This window comes from Urocitellus parryii, chromosome 6 (assembly GCF_045843805.1).
Source record: "Urocitellus parryii isolate mUroPar1 chromosome 6, mUroPar1.hap1, whole genome shotgun sequence".
Classification (NCBI taxonomy): Eukaryota; Metazoa; Chordata; class Mammalia; order Rodentia; family Sciuridae; genus Urocitellus; species Urocitellus parryii.
In genome coordinates this window covers 94,994,555-95,014,476 of record NC_135536.1, presented here as the reverse complement: position 1 = coordinate 95,014,476, position 19,922 = coordinate 94,994,555, and the positions used below count along the sequence as shown (strand labels likewise).

The 19,922-nt window shown below is 37.4% G+C and overlaps 1 protein-coding gene across 1 annotated transcript in view; it reads left to right on the top strand.

The window, feature by feature from the left end:
- Fbn1 (fibrillin 1) overlaps positions 1-19,922 on the top strand; it is a 222,211-nt gene that overhangs the window by 33,474 nt on the left and 168,815 nt on the right. Inside the window, exons 5-6 of the mRNA XM_026390109.2 lie at positions 7,494-7,589; positions 10,897-10,992. Coding sequence (XP_026245894.1) covers positions 7,494-7,589; positions 10,897-10,992 — 192 coding nt within the window. The remainder of the gene's footprint in view (positions 1-7,493; positions 7,590-10,896; positions 10,993-19,922) is intronic.

Sequence of the window (19,922 nt, the reverse complement as noted above, 5' to 3'; positions counted from 1 at the left end):
CCAGTCAGCAAATCTCTTGGACATCAAGCTGTGGCTTCCCTTAATCCTGGGGCAGTTCTTTACACTGGTCATTGAGGCACCAAGGCAAAAGAAGGTCAGAATAGTGGTTTATCTAGACTTCAATTCCAGGTCTCTTTAGGACTCTTCTTTACTATGTCAGCCTCTGAGGCTAGAGATGGATGCTGAACAATCCTAGTTCTCATAAAGACCTATCATGGTTCACTGATCTGTGAATTTACTCTAACTCTTCTTAACTATTTATACACACACACACACACACACGCAAATGCATGTTAGCATGTGATACTGGGAGTAACAAACTCTTCACCTTAATAGATTGTCCTAGTCCATTCAGGCTGTTCTAACAAATGCCTTAGGAACATTCCTTACAATTCCAGATGCTGGGAAATCCAGGGTCAAGACACCAGCAGATTGCATGTCATCTTCTGCATCCTCACCTGGCAGAAGGGCAGACCAGTTCCCTGGGGAGCTTTCACAAGGGCACTAATCCCATTCATGAAGGCTCTGCTGCATGACTTAATCACCTCTCCAGAAGCCCCACTGCATGCTAGCATCACACTGGGGATTAAATTTCAGCAAATGAATTCTGAAGGAACACAAACACTCAGAGTACAGCATATATATATAGTTATATATAACATATTGTTGTAACATTTATTCTCTATACTTTATATTTTAGAAATTTGGAAAATTTATATTTGGAAGTTTATGTTCATCCTGTTTTAGTTTTCACACTCTTTAAAAAGGACTTTTAAAATTAAACATTGAGATGATTGTATGCTCAGTGACAATTGTAAGAAATAAATTGGAAAGAAATAAGAGACCCAGAATAGCTTGGAAAGATCCTGAGTACCCTTTACTCAGTTTTCCCCATAATCACATCCTGCAAAATTGTGGTACAATATAATAAGCAAAATACTAACATTGATACAGTCAAGACATAGGACATTTACATTATCACAATATTTCCCTCACAGTCATTTCCTTCTTGCCCCCTGCCTGCCTTTATCCTGAAAACTACTAACATGTTCTCCATTTCTATAATTTTGTCAATGCAGGAATGTAAATGGAATCACACAGTATATAATCTGGGACTGGCTTTTTTTCACTCAGCATAATTCTCTGGAGATTTTTCTAGACTGTTGCATGCATCAAACAGTTCATTTCCTTTATAGTTAAGTAATAATATATGCTAAGTTATGCCTTGGTTGGCTTACCCATTCACCTGTTGAAGGGTATCTGGCGTTTTTGGTTTTTTTTTTTTGTCCAAATAAACCAGCTACAAACATTCATGTGTAGGCTTTTGTGTGGACCCACTTCTTCATTTTTCTGGGATAAAGGCCCAGGAATGCGACTTCTGGTTTGTATGGTATTTGCATGTTTATCTTATTAAGAATTGTCAAACTATTTTGGAGTAGTCATACCATTTTACATTCTCACCGGCTGGGTATAAATGACCCAGTTTTTCTGCATCCTTTCCAGCTTTTGGTGTTGTCCCTATTTTTAACTTTAGCCATTCTCATAAATTTTAGCATATAGCCGTATCTCATTATGGTTTTAATTTGCATTTCCCTAATGGTCAATAATGTTGAACATCTTTACATGTGCTTATTTGTATCTTGTATGTATATCTTTCTCAGTGAAATGTGTCCTCATATCTTTTGTCCAGATTCTTATTGGATTGCTTATGATCATTTGACATATTCTAAATACTAATTCGTTGTCAGATGTGTGATTTGTAAACATTTTCTCCTACTCTGAAGCTTGCTCTTTCATATTTTAATGGGCTCTTTTATAGAGAAAGATTTTAGATTTGATGAAGTCCAGCATATCAATTTTTTCCTTATTAGATTATACTTTTGGTGTTCAGTCTGAGAATTCTTTGCTTAATACTAGATTTCAAAGATTTCCTTCAACTTTTTAAAAAATGTTTAATAGTTTCACACTTACATCTCTGACTCATGTTGAGATACTTTTGGTCTGAGAACTGAGGTTGAGTTCTAGGTTCAGTGGTTGCTTACCAATGTTCAATTGCTCTAGCACCATTTCTTTCTGAAAACGCCTTGAATTATTCTATATTATTATTATTCTATATTATTCAATACTCTATATATGAAATATTCTATATTATTCAAGGCATTCACACCTTGAATTATTCTATAGTTTGAATCTTAAATGTCCTGCAAAGGCCCATACTTTGGAAGTTTGGTCCCTAGGGAGGAGCTTTGGGAGGTGGTAAAGCCTTTACAAGGCTTGGTGGGTGATGTGCCCTTGAAGGGGATTATGGGACCCCCATCACCCTCCTTGTTCTCTGTTGCTCCCTGGTGACGAAGTTAGCATTTTTTCTCCACCACACATTCCTGCTGTGATGTGCTGCCTTACCACAAGCACAATGGGACTATTGAATCATGGACCAAATCCTCCCCAACTATGAGCCCAAAACCTTTTCACTTAATAAGTAGATTATCTCAGGGATTTGTTATAGTGACAGAAAATTGACTATCACACACACTTTTGTATCTTTGTAAAATATCAGTAGATTTTTGAGAGTCTATTCCTGGATTCTGTATTTTATGTCATTGATCTACATGTCTGTCATTGAATTACACAATCTTGATTACTGTAGCTATATGATAAAACTTGAAATTGAGTAGACTAGTTCATCCCACTTTGTCCTTCTTTTTCAAAATTGTCTTAGCTATCCTAGCTCCTTTGCCTTTTCATAAAAATTTTAGATCTTGTCTATAGATCTACAAAATCTTTGACTTTTTTGTAGAAGTTATGTTTAGCTAGTATATCAATTTGGGGATCATTGACATTTGGGGTACTACTTAATTTTTTTCCAAGTCATATCATTTTTCATTTACTTCCATTCAATGAGAATTAGGAGCACTTGTGCTCTCTACATGAATGTGAGCTCTAAAGCTGTAAGAAGGCTGAGGAATTCTAGGCCATGTATTAGCAAGTTGAGGGAGTGTAGTGTGACCACATACCAAAAGAGTAAGCATGCTCAGAGGAAAGGTAAGTGGTACTGTAGCTGACTCTAGAAGATGTGGTCTTGGAAAAGTTCTTCAAAGAACTGTTGGATTTATATGGGCAGGTAGGAGAGGAGTGCATGGAATCTATTCAGACTTGCCTTTAGAAATAGTTGTTTGCTTTCTGGTTAGTCCTCAATGGAAGAATCTTTATTGCTGCTGTCATTTAGTTGTCCTTTTCTGGACCTTTTCTATCCTTGATAGGTTTTTATATTTTGAGATACTTTATTGACATTGCTCTCCTGAGCTGTGTGTCTTGAAGCATCACAGAACATTTATGCATTTTAAGGGAAATGTCATTGCTGTTCTCTCTCCCATTGAAAATTATTTTTGTCCTACAGTGACTTTGGCTGCCCCTGTGGATTGTTGCCTCAGGTGTAGTTTCAGGAGTTGGTCTGGCTGTTGAATTTGTTTGTGCTTTCCTTAGTACCGAAATTAAAACACATGCTCACCATCAGATGTTTTTTTGCAGATTGCTCCCAGTGCTCTTTCTGTGGGTTGTGCCGCCCAGAGGTTGGCTTGGTCTTAAAAATCATCCCAGAGCGAGGGCACCCCAAAGAGAATCATTGCCTGAGGTGTTTAGACACAAGTGCCAGCCCTGCATCTCTTTGTTCGTATAGCATGCTCATGTCATTCTCTTCTGGGTATTGATTTTTAAGAATTAATTTGTATTAAGCTGTCATCTAAAGAAAGTCTCTTCTGCTGCTCTTCCTGCTGCCTGGGCAATGGAAGGTGTTTAGTCAGAATTTGATGAGTGACTAAAACAGATGACTGACATCTGAAAAGAACATAAAATGATTCAGGATCTTTTATAAATGCAGGCAAATGACAACATTGTCTGTTACTTCTAGATAGTGAGCCTTATGTGAAACCCTTTGATTCTGTCTGCTCATCTTCAAGGGGACATCCTTGAAGTAAGGACTCACAGGGTCACTGCATGTGGCAGCATAAGATGAACACTGATGCTTTGTCTCACCTAGTATTCTCAGTTTCTGCTAAAATATTTTTTAAGATTATATATATATATATATGTATATATATATATTTGTAAATGGACATAATACCTTTTTTATTTGTTTATTTTTATGTAGTGCTGGGAACTAAAGCCAGTGCATCACACATGGTAGGCAAGCACTCTACCACTGAGCTACAACTCCAGCCCCTCTGCTGAAATCTTAATACAGATTGAGTTGAGGAATATGTTTGGATGTGGGGTATTTAGCTTATTCAAAGGATATAGCAACCAAATGGATGTAAGTGGAGCACCTATTTTTTTAGCTGGCTTTTTCTAGAGCCGTAGAACCTGGTGTATTAATCATGACACATAGGGAATTCTTGTTCAAATAAGAGTAAATTTAGAATATGCATCAGTGGCAGGATTCAATCTAAATTACAACCAATCCATCTATATGTACTCTCTAAACTGTTTCCTGCTTGGGTAGAGAAGCTGCATATTCACTCCTTTTATTTTCTTGCAGATATCCTGAGTGACTCTCACACCTTTAAAGAAATATTTTTCCCCACTAAAGCTCTAAGAGACTCACAAGACATGTGAAGTTTCTCATGGTGAACATGTTATAGTAAAGCAGGTGATGAAGATCCTTTCATTTGACAGTGGACTCATTCCCCTTCCTCCCCCAAGGATCCATGGTTCATTGGTTTGTGTGGACCACTGGACTAACCGTGTCTTACTGTTTTAACAGCCTGAGCAAGTGGTTTTATTTTTTAAAAGAGAAAGAATATTTTATGATAGAAGGAGTTCACCTGAAAAACAGAGTAAAAAAAAAAAAAACATATAAATGCATATCAAGGGAGGTTTTAATTATACTGCATTTAAATGTAAACTTAATCTTTCTTCCTGGGAAGAATTTATTCTGATTTTTCACTTGAACAAATAATGTAAAGTCACTATTTAAACTACTGTTGGTCTTTTTAAAAGTTTTATCTCAAAGTAGCTAAATGGCTTTGTTGCTCATGTGGGAATGGAAATTAGCTCTTGGCATGAACTGCTTTAATTGAAATCAGTTTGTGGGCTGAGTTCCTATGCTGCTTGACTGATGACATCATTTCCTGTGCTTTTCCCAATCCTTACTGTTTTTCTAAGATAGGATGAAGCTAAGTATAACTTCAGATTTTAAAGCAACTGTACACCTTTTCCTGACCTACTTAGAATGTTATCCAGCATTTTTATCAAATCCTTTTTGCCTTGGTATCTTTATAGATAACTTTTTAGTTAAAAAGCATTTTGGCTGAGATATTTTAATGGACTTATAGGAGCCTAAAATAACAGTTTGTTTGAATCAGTTTCCTGGGTTGCTTGACTTCTATAACAATGCTCCATCAAAGGAGTTATTTCAGCTTTTATGAATAGAGAAAAAAGACAAAAATATTTTTAGTAGCAGTGTACTGTGTAAGTGCTGTGTAAGTGCTTAGTACACAATAGGCAGCTTCTCAGTCTCAGTCTTTGAGCATGGCTTTTGATTTCATTATCATGTAGCATGAGTTGAGAAAATAGAAGTTAATTTAGCACCATTATGTATAGCACCTACATACAGGTAAGGTGCTACTCTAGGCGTTTGAAGGGATGTAATTAATAATTGTGGCATTCTTCGCTCTCAAGAAGTTTTAGGATAAAATCAATTGGGAACAGGAGAAATAACAAAATAATACATATTCAAAAAGAAATATAAAGTACTTTGAGAGGAAGGAGGGTTTGGGAGAGGGGAGGGAACAGAGATCAGAAAAGAACAAGAAAAAGAAGATACATTTGAAAAGGATATTGGAGACAGGTGGAATTTCAGGTTTGTGAGAATTGTGTGTTGGTGATTGAAAATTGGGGGGGGGGTTGCGGAGGGAGAGAGAGACGAGGTGGGGTGATTAGAGAGGCGATTCCATGAAGAAAGAGGCTAGCACAAAGCCCCTAGCATAGGCATGCTGCATAATAGGCATCCATAAATATTTGTTAAGAGAATAAAAAATTGATGTGTAGATTGGAGGACTGGTTCACAAGACATCTTATGAGTGTGCAGACGAGCCATGAAACACGTCATGTTATCATGCTCAGGAGAGCATTTAATGCTGAGGTGCAGGGAGTCCTTCATGATGATGGTGTTTCAGTAAGTGTGTGGCTCTTGAAAAGGCATATTGTTTTCAACTCGACTCTGTTTTCTTTTTGTTGTTGGTTATTTTTTTAATCTAAGAGGCCATTATAAGTATTGGGTTCTGCATCTTTCTTTCTCTGTTGTCAGGGTGGGGTTTGTGTAGCTGCTTAGTAAAATGGCCCTTTGTCCTGTGGCCACTTTCTGAGATTGTACTGGACTCTCCATAAGGGGCACTGAAGGAGGGTGGTTGCTGGGAGGAGTCTTCTCTGGTTCATGGAGAAGATTTGGCCCCTGTGCCTCAGGAAGATTGAGCCTCAAGAATGGGCAGAGTAGCCGATTTCAGCTCTTGGACAGAAAGGAGGAGTTCTTTTCTCCTAACATAAAATTGTGGAGTATTTTCCTCCCACAACATAGAGGACAAAATAAGCTAAACTTCCAATACCCAGTTCTGGCCTGTTTGTATAGAGATGTGTTAACAAGGATTCATGATTAATTCAATCGAGCCTTTAGTCCTCTCCATCCACTCCAAGTAGGACACTTCTAGATGATGAGGAAATAGCCTGAGATTTTGAAAGTGCTATCAGCATACCTAAGCTTCCCAAGTATACCTATGCTGTTATTTCTCCTAGTGGAACCTCCTGGCATTTTTAAGAATATAGCATCTTCTGCTGTCTCATGGTCTCGGGTCTAAGACTATCCACCCTAAGCCCTGAAAATGATGATCTTGTAGGTGAAAATGTGGCAAAGAGTGTATTCTAAACACTGAGGGTCTTCTTGAGTTTAAGGTTACAGTTTAAACAAGCAGCTTTTTCTGAGCCCAGTCCAGCCTCCTCCCATCTTCAGGCAGCCTTGTTATTAAATGCCTTTCTAGGTATTTTTTTTCTCTTTTCTGCCTCCAAAACTTCCTTTAATAAAATCATGTGGAATTTATTACTCTTGTTTCCCTGGCCACCTACCTGGGACTCTGAATCATTTCACGGAAAAATTATTACTATTGTAATTTTGTCTTGTATCGTTACTCACAGCACTACTTTCTTGTTGATATAAATTATAAGAAATGACATTGAGTTGTAAGTTGTGCTACATTAGGGAAGTCATTTAGCTCTATTAAAGTAAATGCCAAAGAAACAATTACAGTGCATTGTAAATTATTTTGTGCACACAAGTGATAACATGCTTAGCATTGTTGATTAGGTCACTTCTGCATAAATATGTGGATCCTGATACATTGTTTTATTTTCTCTTCAAATACTACAGATCAAATGAACTGTTGAAATCTATGCACTTAAATTGCAAAAATGAATCATTCTCCTTCTTCTTTTTTTTTTTTTCCAAGTACAACACTGCACTATTCGCTGTATGAATGGAGGCAGCTGCAGTGATGATCATTGTCTGTGTCAGAAAGGATACATAGGAACTCACTGTGGACAACGTAAGTAAACCAGGTGGTCACTTTGATGTAGACACATCGTAGCACAATGAAATAAGTGCTGATGGATTTTCTTTGATTCCCCGGGACACGACATTTTTAAAGACACCTAGGGACCCTTACAGATGAACACATCACTTAACCAACACATTTGGCACCAGATTTCCTTTTGGAATATTGATAATAATTTGTTTGATTCATTTTCCTCTCGTTTGTCTTTACCACCCTGCTTGCCTCAGACCTTTGATTGACAGTTACCACCTAAGGTGCAGGATCATTGTTAGTTCCCAATGTTACCTTCCATTCATTTGCTGAACTTTTCCATTTGGATTTTCAGGAAGCATCTCAAATAAAGTATTTGAAAACTCAAGCTCATGTTTCTCCCTAAACATGTCTTTTCTCTTGATTAATAGCGTCTGCAACTCTTTTTAATTTCCCACACTAGGTTCTGCTACTGTAGTACTTATTACACAGTGTTCAGTTGGTTGGTTCATTCACAACCACCATTTATTGCATCTGCTCTCTACCAGTCCCTGTGCTTTGCAGAAGATGAAAATTCCTTTCAAAAAGCTTATTTTTAATTACTCTAAGAAGAATATATAGAAACTGGGAAAAGTTAAAAATATGAAAAATAAATGATAACTAATCCCATCATCCCTGATGCTGTCTTCTAGATTTTTAATGCATATTTAGCTCTTATTCTATTCAGATCTTATTGTGTATAATAATTTTTCCTACAAGTTTTTCACTTAAAATTTTATTAGAAATATATTCATATCATTAAACATTTTAAAATACATTTTAATGGTTTCATAAAACTCTATTATATTCATGCTTTACTACTTACTTAATGGTGAATATTATTTATGTAGTTTTCAGTTTTTGCCATTGTGTATATATTTGTTATGATGAAAACTACTATTATAAATAAACCAAAATTTATATAATACCCTACTGACCATCCCCACTTTGCTGCTGGTAAGAATATTGACTGAGTTTTGTGCAGCTCAGCATGGAGAGAGAAGAAAGGCAGTGCAGCCTTCCCCAGTGTGAGCAACCCTTTGGCCTGAGTCTCGAGGGATGCTTCAGAGTTTACCTGTCAAGTGATGAAGGATGGTCCTTTTAGGCAGATAATATCATGTTCCAAAGCACTGGAATAGGACATAATAGGGAATGTGGGATGTAGCAGGTGCTTTGGTGTTGCTGGACGTTAAATATGGAGAGAAGTGAGGAATGGGAATAAGGTCAAATAGGAATCATGGGCTAGGTTTTGATGTCTTTATACATATGATCTTCCTTCTGAAGTCAAGACAGGAAGGGATATTAAGGTAACAAATGACACAGTGCTCTTATGAGTTACTTACTCTATGCCTGACACTTTTAAAACACTCTTTACATGTTTTAACTCATTTAATATAATGGCTTTTTGAGTGGGAAACCATGAATACTACTTTCTAACAATGAGGAAACTGGGGCACGGAGACTTCAGTAATTTCTCTAAGGATATACAGATGTAACTGCAGAGTTGGTGCTGGAACCCAGGCAGTCTGACTCTACAGCCCATGTGTTTAGTACTATGAATACCCATCTTCTATACTTTATTTTAAGAGGGTTTACAATGAGAAAGATCATTGTGGCCACAGTGGTGAATCAACTGGAGGGGAAGAAACAGAAAGCAGAAAGACTAGGCTAAAGTAAGGCTCTGGTTACAGAGATGGCAAAATGGGATGGATTCAGAGGCATTTGAAAGGAGAAACAGGAAGGGCACCTCTCTTGCTCCATTTGACGCTCCCTGGAGGGGGGAGTTTAGCCCAAAGCCCTGCACACAACAGGTGCTCATGTAACTCTTGCTGAATTCGAAAACCAAACCTTTCCTTAACTTCATTTTCCTCATCTGTAAAATGGAAGAGTTGGGTTCAGCAATCTCAAAATTTCTTTTTTCTGCTTAAAATCTCTTAATTTTTCCCTGACTACAAATGAAGAGGTGAAGCAGAACAACTAATAATCATAAATCTCTCTAGTTTTTATGATGAGAAATAGACACCTGTCATAATTTTAAGCATTAAACAGTTATATCAGTTCAGGTCTTCTGCTGCCAAGTGGATGCCAAGAAAGCATTAGATGTATAAGAGATTTATGTGGGGAGAGGCTTGTGGAAGATGATGGGGAAAGGAAGCAGGATAGTGAGGGCTTGGCTTTCAGATCACAATGTGGTCTGTTTAAGGAGAGAAGAGAGGAAGAACAATTATGGGGCAGGAGCCTCAGACAAGTGCACCTCTGATAGAGCCTTGGCTAGGCTGGTGACAAGCCTAGAGCAAAGATTGCCCATCAGAGTTCCGTGTTGGCATCAATGGCCAGATCTTAGTCATTGGCTGAGGGGGTGTCTCAGGTGAGACTGTTGCAGCACATCTGAAGGTGTGGCAGCTGGAAGCTGACTGCCAGCTCAGCTCCCTGCAGAAACTTCTCCAGAAGGGAGAACTGAGTGGCTCAACTTCACGACTGCCACAGGAGTAGAAGCAAAGTTCATGGAAAATGTGTGAAGGAACCTTAAATTTAGAAGGAGGTATTAGGAAAAGCATCATGGAAGAGTGAGGTTGAGCTGGGCTTAGAAGAAAGAGTGGGATGGCAGATTTGGTAGGGAAGAGCCTAGCACCTGTGGTGAAGATGCCTACAAAGTCATGCCTGCAGAGTTATAGGAAATTGTACAGGGAGGAGTTGTTTACAGCATAAGTTTTCAGCTTTTATTTTAATGCCTTTTCTATCAAGGAAAATGTCTCTCTCTCCAGCATCTCAGGGGTTATCTCACCAATTCTATTATGACACTCCATTGGGTCTTCATTATGACACTCAAATTACTGAATGTTAGTATGGAGGTTTCATTGTTTGCAGTTAATTGTGTAATTTTACATGCTACATTTCTGTAAGGGTGATATCAGTGGGAACAGTGCTTCCCTTCCTGGGAGCCCTCTCTAATTGAAACAAATCATAAGCCAAAGAGTCAGCTTGCTAAAATGTAGTTGCTCTCTGGTGAAGTTTTCCAGAAAACACCACTTTGGATGCAAGACAGAAAGCATTGCTCAGATACTGCATGTGATGTGACTGTCAGCATTAACATGGAAAGAAGTCACTGCTCAGGCAGTTGCCTGAGGGATGTCTGAGGATCTCTGACTGTGGGGCAGCTGTTCAAAACAAAAACAAATACCAGAGTGATTATGTGTATTTTTATTGTTTTCCTTTCAGGGGACTGCAGTGTTACCTCATTAGCATCTATTTTCAGGTAAAGCTTCTCAGTTCTCTCCTTATCTTACAGCTGTCTGTGAAAGTGGCTGTCTCAATGGAGGGAGGTGTGTGGCCCCAAATCGATGTGCATGCACTTACGGCTTTACTGGACCCCAGTGTGAAAGAGGTAATGTATTTTGAAATCATATGCATAGAGACCTTCTGATGGCTAACCTATTATTGATTTGTATAGGCCCTGGATTTGTCCAGCTATGTTTTGAATTTTGCTGAGCTTGATGGAGGTTTCTGAATTGTCCCTGGAAAGTATGACAAGGCCTTGGCCCTGAGTCTGTGCATGTTTTTCAGCAATCATGCTGGTGGAATGCAATATTCCTTAGGAAGCATATATGTAAGATTCATAGATGTCCAGGGATGTCCCAGGAGTACTCCAAATAATAAACAGCTTTAATTTTAATGTGAATTTCTGTTTTCAAGTTCAAAGCTCACTGTTGCTTCTGATTAAAAGAACTGTTTTACCTGATTTGCCTGCCTATACATGCAAATATGATGTTGAGATCTATATGGATGTGCAGTATTCTTAAATTTCCCCCCATGAACTTGGCTTTATTAATCATTTTGTCTCTACATATTATTTTCTCATCACTCCTGATTTTATAGTGAACATTTAGGAAGTTCATGTCATACAAAACTGAACTGGAAGATTACTTGGGAACTTTTTAAGTGGCACTTATCACTTTTATCCAAAGTTGTATAAAAATCTTCTTCTAAGATGGACGGTAAAGATTAAGTAGCAGATATTCAATATGTGTCATTTAAAACATAGCTGAGAAAAGCAAAGAGCAGAAAGTGGTATGTGAAAAATTGTTTATTTTCTCTCTTTGTACATGTTCAACTAAATTCAGTCATTTTGGGCTGGAGATGTGGCTCAGCGGTAGCGCGCTCGCCTGGCATGCGTGCGGCCCGGGTTCGATCCTCAGCACCACATACCAACAAAGATGTTGTGTCCGCCGAGAACTAAAAAAAAATAAATATTAAAAATTCTCTCTCTCTCTCTCTCTCTCTCTCTCTCTCTCTCTCTTTCTCTCCTCTCTCACTCTCTCTTTAAAAAAAAAAATTAATTAAATAAATAAATAAATAAATTCAGTCATTTTCTAACAAATCAACAGTACATATTTTGGTGAGCAACTCTAGGTAAATTGCTGTTATTATTGGATTAAAATTATATTGTAATTTAATTAAATCCCTGCAAGGTATTGCTGATGATGCATAATAGACCCTTAGCATCCTTCTGAAGTCCCTCCTTAAAATTGTCTTACAACTTTTGCACTGGTTATTTTTGTTGATTTACAGCTAATATACATCATCCAGTGGTATTGAGAGTAATAAAGACAACTGTTTATAATAGGTAGTATCATTCTATACCTTATTGTTTACTCATTGAAGATGTTGGAGATTAAAATCATTTACATGTGAAGATAATTTCTCAGATGATAATGCTGAGTTTTACTTGTTTTGGAAAAATTACTAATAAAAGGAATTTATAGGTTATTTTTATTTCTAATGAAGTTGTTAATCATTTATTGAAAAGAATCTTGATTCCAATACTTCAGATATTGATGATAACAGTCTGAAATAAAGAGGGCATAATATCGAACCACTCTAAGTTATTTCTTCAAGATTTTATCTTTGCTTAAGAGGAGGAAATGGCTTGAATGGGTTAAGTGTTACTCAGGGTTTCTCCAAGTTTTGGGGTGTCTATAACTACTCCCTTTCAGGGAGAAAGGCTATCCTGAAACCTACATAAAGGTGTCAATGTCTGTTGGCCCCAGAGAATCTTCATAGTGGTGATTATGTAAATCAAAACAATCCCTTAAATGACAGCTTTCGGGGCCTTTGTGGTAGTGGAGAGGGAGTGGAGAAGCAGGAAGAGACTGTCTCTATTCATTGTCCTCTACTTATTTGGACCATGAGCACAGCTCTGACCTTCAGTGGAACCAAGGAGACACCAATGTCATTTCCCTCATTAGATGGGAGAGGGGAATCTTTTTTATTCCAGAACTGTGTTTCCATTTATAGAGTCTCTGCTGTTTGAGGGTTCTTCTGAAAGTTATCCACTTAATTCCTTAAACAATTAGAGTCAGTCTACCCTCTTATCAGATGTATGTTTGTGATTTCAAGAGTGAAGGATAAATATGTGGAACCAAGTCAGGACAAATTCATCCTGAAACACTAGAAAATATTCAGCATGGTTTCTTGTGATGGTGAGTTAGTATACTTCTTAAGTTGTGAATAGCAAGATAATGCCTAGGCTAATTGTAATCTGTTTTTATCAGGGTGTGACTTTTTATTTTTAAAAAATAAATTTGCAGGAAGCCTTCACTGTTTTCCTTGCTCAACTCACATTCTCACTAGTTCTTTGTCTATATCTCTTTTTATAGCACTTACCACTTTATATCAAAACTTCAGATTTCCACTTACTCCACTAGAGTGCAACCTCTTTGGGAGTAACTATAGTTTCATTATCTTTTTTTTTTTTTAACATACATGACAGTAATGGAATGTATTACACTCATTATTACCCATTTACAGCACAAGTTTTCATAACTCTGTATATAAAGTATGTTCACACCAAGCTTAGTGCCTGATGCATGGCTCATGATTGATAGACATTGAACTGGATTCCTTGTATAGTATCAGAAGATCTGGAGATATGATTATCAGATATGGCTAATATCTTATGGAAATAATTGCTGTTTGCCTGATGTGGGTAGTCCTAGAAATTGCCTAGCTCTCTCAGGAACCCAAAGTGACTGTGCAAGACCCCTTGAGAATGATAGTGGCAGGCTTTGGATCACTTAATATCAATAAATGAAACTTAATAATCCATGAACATCACATTTTGGTTTTTGATGGATATTCATGCTTGAATTATGAATCATAACATTTATTCAGACAATCAGATTATCAAATTTGTCTCACTTGCAACATTTATCCATTAAAATAATTTGTTTAAATGTCTTGGTTAGTTGGCCACCTTAGGCAGGTAGTGATGATATATTGTAGCATTGCCTGTCTTTCTTCACTCAGAGAAAGAAACGTTGTAACCACTGGGTTGTTTGACCTGCAGGGCTTACTTTGTAAAAACTGTATAGGAATAGCATTAGATATAGCCTGGAGTTTATCACAGTCCCCACCACTTCCTGTTGTTACATATCCTGCTTACTTCGTTCATTTAGCTTCCCCTGGTCCCTGTGGGCACTTAAGTTTGCCACCTCCTGCTGCATTCTTTATCAAAGATGGTATCTCTGTTTTTTTTTTCTTTCCATTTTTCTTTCTCTTACCTGTTTTTCCTATAGATTTACATTTATGGTTTTCTTGTTGTTCCCCATCCCCTTTGCCTTCTCTCTTCCTGGGCTTTGACCAAGCAGTAGAATTTATCATTGCCTTAGCTCAGTGGTACAGTATGTTAACATTTGTTATCAGAATACTGAAATGAGGTCAGTGCCTGTTTTTGCAATGACAACACAAGTGAGTTGTGTATTGCTATAGTTACTGCCAACAAAAAACTGTGTGGAGTCATGCTTTCTCTTGCCATTTGCTTTAAAATGCAGACCATTAAAAATCTTGTTAAATGATCTTGCATCAAACACAGTGAATCATGTGAGTAAATGAGGTCTTTGAAGGTCATGAAAAAAAGAGAGAATGATGGGGACAGACCTGAACTTGGAGTTGAGGGTGTATGTCATGTGGATAGGCATATAGAAAGAAAGAGAAACAAAGGAAAGACACCGGGGAAACATGAGGGGAAGCAAGAGAACCAAGACAGCAAGGAGCCAAAGAAACTGAGCCAAGAGGGAGTTTGAGACTTAGTTTGGTGGTCACAAGACTTACTGAGGGGTCAAGAGAATGAGAATCACAGAGGCTTTTGACATACTAACAACTGATATGTACTGACTCTTTTACAATGTCCCAGGTGATGTGTTGAGCATTTTAGCTTTTTTGCAAAAACGTTATGAGAAAATTCCTATAGTGAGACCCATTTTACAGGGAAATAACAGAGGTAAAAAGAGATCAAATCTGAACAGTCTGGCTTTTAAGACTCTAAACATCAGCGCTGCGCTACACTTGGATTTCAGTGGGAAGGGATCATTGCTTAGCCATAGAGAATTTTCTGAGGAATGGTAAAAAGAAACCCAGAAGCATGAATTTTAGGGTAGCAGTAATACTTTTTAAAAAGTGCCATTCAAGAAGTTTGGTAGGCTGGGGTTGTGGCTCCGTGGTGGAGCCCTTTTCTAGCATGTACAAGGCCCTGGGTTTGAAAACAAAATGACAAAAAACAAACAACTACAAAACACAAAGATATTGGGCTAGGTGGGTGGTTGTCCTCCATGGTAGGGTTCAACTAAGTTGTTTTGAAATAATTTTAAAAAGCAAGAGAAAGAAGCGTTGAGTGTTGCTTGGATGTGTCTAACACAGGGTTCTAGAAAACTCTTCTGTTTGATTGATTTTGGTGATTTAAAAATGTCAACTCACTCTTGGGGAGAGTGATTTCTATCTGTTTGCAGAACATATAAATGGGCTCCAAAGGACCAAAACAAAACATGCCTAAACATAGATGTCGGAAATGAATATTATTGTTTAGTGTGGTTACCATGGCAGGCTATATAGTTTCCCTACAATGTTACAGTTGCTCAAAACATATTTGGAATCTTCTGTTTTTGGAAATGGCTTTACAGAGTCAGCAATACATTCAAATGAACATGTGGCCATTTTCCCCTTTGGGGAGGAATTTTGAATTTTTTAGAAATGGCCTAAAATAATTTAATGCTAATTCTAGTGACAACAGTGGGTAATTAAAAGTTTTAGCTGTTTGGGGTCAAAAAATGGACTTAGGAGAAAATAAAACAAAAACTAGTGAGAATAATTTTCTCACATGGCTCATAAAGCATGTAGAATTGGATTAATGTTTTAATGTCAAACTTTATGTGAGCCAGAGGATAAAGCCTTTTGGAAGCATAAATGCTAATAGCAAGAAGTTTCCTATCATTAGTCCATCTGGAGATCTTCATCATGTACTGTCAGAATGTGAACATGCACAAGAGTGCTTCTAAATCCCGATTCATTTGTTCTGTTAAATTCCTACCCATGTCTAATCTGTGAAAACAGTATTTGGATTTTTGCCAGCTCCAGAAAGTCTGTTGGCTGTTTCACTGACTATCAGTAGGTAAGTATAGGGTAAGGCATTGTCGAATTGGTAGCTTGAAGAAAAAGAAACAATGGGGACAAAGGTGAAGAAGAAAAAAAATGAAAATATGGAAATAGCCCACATCCCCCTAGAGAAGCAGATCAGGGGAGGTGAACTAGATATGCATGAGTGCATACATGCCTCCTGGGAATTGCAGTGTGAATGGAGCTAGAAAGGCTTTCGTGTGTTTGCACAATGAGAGAAAGAATAGAATGAACAATAACTAGGTTAACTGCAACCATCTCATTTTTGTATGGGCATTTGTCCCTTGAGAAATTGCTGTCCTCATCCTTTAGGTTATCTTATGATATATACATGATGATTTTACCCAGATATCTTTATGATAATTTCATTGATCAAGTATCAGAAAAACATGTCACGTTAAGTAGTCAATAAATAACTGTTCATTGTGTAAATCTTGGCAGTGAGGTGTCTACACTGTTCCTAAGGAATGGAAAATATTAATATCTAAAGATGTAAATTGATAATAATCGGATGGTCCACTCTGGGTACACTTATCTCATAAAATAAAGTAGAAACATGACCTTATCTCAGAGGCCTGTTTGGAGAGCTTCATGGTATCAAGAGTTGCTTTGTCTTTAATAATTTTTAAAATAAATTTTATTATATATTTGCAGTTTACAACATGTTGTTATGTGATGCATATAAGGAGTAAAATGTAGCCAAGTGCACTGGTGCACGCCTGTAATCCCAGTGGCTTGGGAGGCTGAGGTAGAAGGATGTCAAGTTGAAAGCCAGTCTCAGCAACTTAGTGAGGCCCTCAACGACTCAGCAAGACCCTGTCTCAAAATAAATAGGACTAGGGATGTGGCTCAGTGGTTAAGCACCCCTGGGTTCAACTCCCAATATATCCCCCACACACCCCCCAAAAAAGTAAAATGGCTACTATAGTGAAGCAAATTCGTTTATCATCTCACAGAGTTACTTTTTGATGACAAAAGCAGCTGAAACCCACTTATTTAACAAAAATTCCTAGTACAATTTTATCAGTTATAGTCATTGCAGCATTACTCGTAATATCTAAGATGCGAAAATAATCTAAGTGTCCATCAGTGGATGGCTGGGTAAAGATATGTGGTATATCCATATGTGTAATGGAATAGCACTGAACCTTAAAAAAGGAGAACTTGCCATTATCCACAACATTTATGGACTCATAGGACATTATGTTAAGGGAAATAAGCCAGACACAGAAAGAAAAATATATCACAGTCTCACTTATTCCTGGAAACTGAACAAAACAATTAAAGGTCAAATATATAGAGATCAAGTATAAAACAATGGTGGGTCAAAGTAGTAGCAGATATGTAGGTTGAAGAAGTGTAGAGATCTAATTTATAAGAGGAGTTATTTTTCTTGTGTTCTTTTTCCCTTGGTGTTTTTCTGAAAGACATTGATCAAATGTACATTTCATGTCTTTTTCTCAGTGTGCAAGTAAATTTTACGTAGCACAGTTTCTTTCTTTCTTTCTTTCTTTCTTTCTTTCTTTCTTTCTTTCTTTCTTTCTTTCTTTCTTTCTTTCTTTCTTTCTTTCTTTCTTTCGGACTAAACCTGGGACACTTAACCACTCTGAGCCACATTCCCAGCCATATATATATATTTAGGGACAGGGTCTTGTTGGGTTACTTAAGGCCTTGCTTAGTTGCTGAGGCTGGTTTTGAACTCATGATCCTCCTGTGTCAGCCTCCTGAGCCTCTGGGATTATAGGGATGTGCCACTGCACCTGGCCAAAGCTCAGTTTCTGATACTAATTTGATCAAATTTTAAATTGTAGGTGGCTATTTTTTAAGTTCCTAGAGTAAATGCCACAGGATGACCCCCATTTGCAAGTGCCTTTGGAAGGCAGAGCTCTATGAACTATGTATGTTTCTTTTTTTTTTTTCCTTTCCAAAAGGTAACAAGCAATAACCTGTTGTTGATAAAATATGTTGAAGCCTTCTGTGAGTCTCACTTCTGGTATTTAGTTGAAATGGAAAGTTAAAAAAAAAAAAAAAAACAAACAAACAAACAAAAAAAAACCAATGTGTAGATAGCAAAAACAGAATGCCCTAAATGTTACTGTGCATTTAAAGTGGTATTGTAACATTTGGCAGCTGGTGGATCATTAAATAAACTTGATTTTCCTAGAATAGTTCCAGGAAATAGTTGACAAAAACATTCATTTTTATGGTTGAGTAACGGTATGCACTGAGGGCATACTCTCTAGCCTGCCTGTCTATGTGCCTGGTATGCACAACAGGACTGGTGGGATGCAATCAGAAAGCAGCTTGATTCTCATCTCCCAGCTCACTGTGCCTCTCTTCCTACTCTGTGTGTTGTTAGTTCTGCTGGTGGATAAGATGTTGTGATCCCTTTCAGAATTTCTTCCCTGCAGATCCCTTAATATGGGCAAAGGTGTCCATGTTCTCACTGTTGCTTACATTTCTTTCCTAGCCTCTGATGTCCAGTGGTAGCTCCAGTCTCTTGTATCCTTGTTGCTGCCCCAGGCAGCCCTCTGGGAAAGGATCCAAGCTCACCCCACATCAGCTTTCTCTCATAGTGGCTCACTGCTAGAACCACTCATGCATTGCAACAATAAATTGCTGGAGTGCAAACTAATTTTGACACAGTAGCAAACCCTCCTTGGACCAGTGACTTAGCATCTGGCCAGCCAATTTCTGGACATTTGACAGTGTCCAGTGCTCAGTGTCCTTCAGAGTGCAGAGGATATATGCATGTGGTCCAAGCAATTGCTTTGAAGTTTCTCTCATGAATGGGATCATAAAGTTTCCCAGAAAGAGCTAGTGACAGCTCAGCCTTCTCCCAAGCAACTTCCCTCTCTTTTCCATCTCTTCCTACCTTGGACACATTAATATTTTCTGTATGCATAAGGGTTTAAGAAGTCATCACCACCACCCACATTACAAATTATGCATCATAGTGTCACATTGAATTTTGAACGTGTCATCTGTTTGTTCTGGTGCTTCAACTGAAATTTTCATTTCAACATGGTTTTATGTTAACAAAGCTAATAATTTAATACAGCTATTAAATTTGTTGTAAATTTTGATGTCATGGTTTCATTTTCAAAGTTTGTTTCAACTTTTTAATTTTTTTAAAATTTTTTCATTAAATTTTTTTTTTAGTTGTAGATGGACACAATACCTTTGTTTTATTTATTATCTTTATGTGGTGGTGAGGATCAAACCCAGGGCCTCACATATGCTAGGTAAGCACTTTACTGCTGAGCTACAACCCTAGCCCAACTTTTTTTATTTTTTAGCTCTTGCAAACTTTAAAAATGATAAAATTAATTTTTGTAATTTAGCAGCCAAATTTAATATTTGGGCTACTTTTGAGTCTTTGATTAAAAACGTTAACTCAGCACTGACCAAAAGAAATATAATGTGAGCTCCATTATAATTTAACTTTCCTAATAGCAACATGAGAAAATAAAATGAAAAAGTTGAATTTTATTTTAATGTAGTATATATTGCTTAACCCAATATATCTAAAAGTTTTATTTTGATACTCAGTAAGATATATTGATAAGATATATTGTTTTCTTTTTTCCAAGTCTTTGAAACCCAATGCATATATTATACTGCATCTCAATTAGGACCAGCTGATAGCCTCATATGGTTGATGGCTACCATATCAGACAGCTTAGCCCTCAAACCCTGCTTCCACTGATTTACATCAAAACTTCAAGTAGGTCTCTACAGGTCTCCAGTTTCCCTTCCTTCTCCTCCTCTTGCTGCTGCTTCTCCAACTTTTCAGAAAGCAGCACCTTAGTAAGAGAATCAATGAGAGGCTATGTCATTATTTGAAAATCAAACCAATTAAAAAAA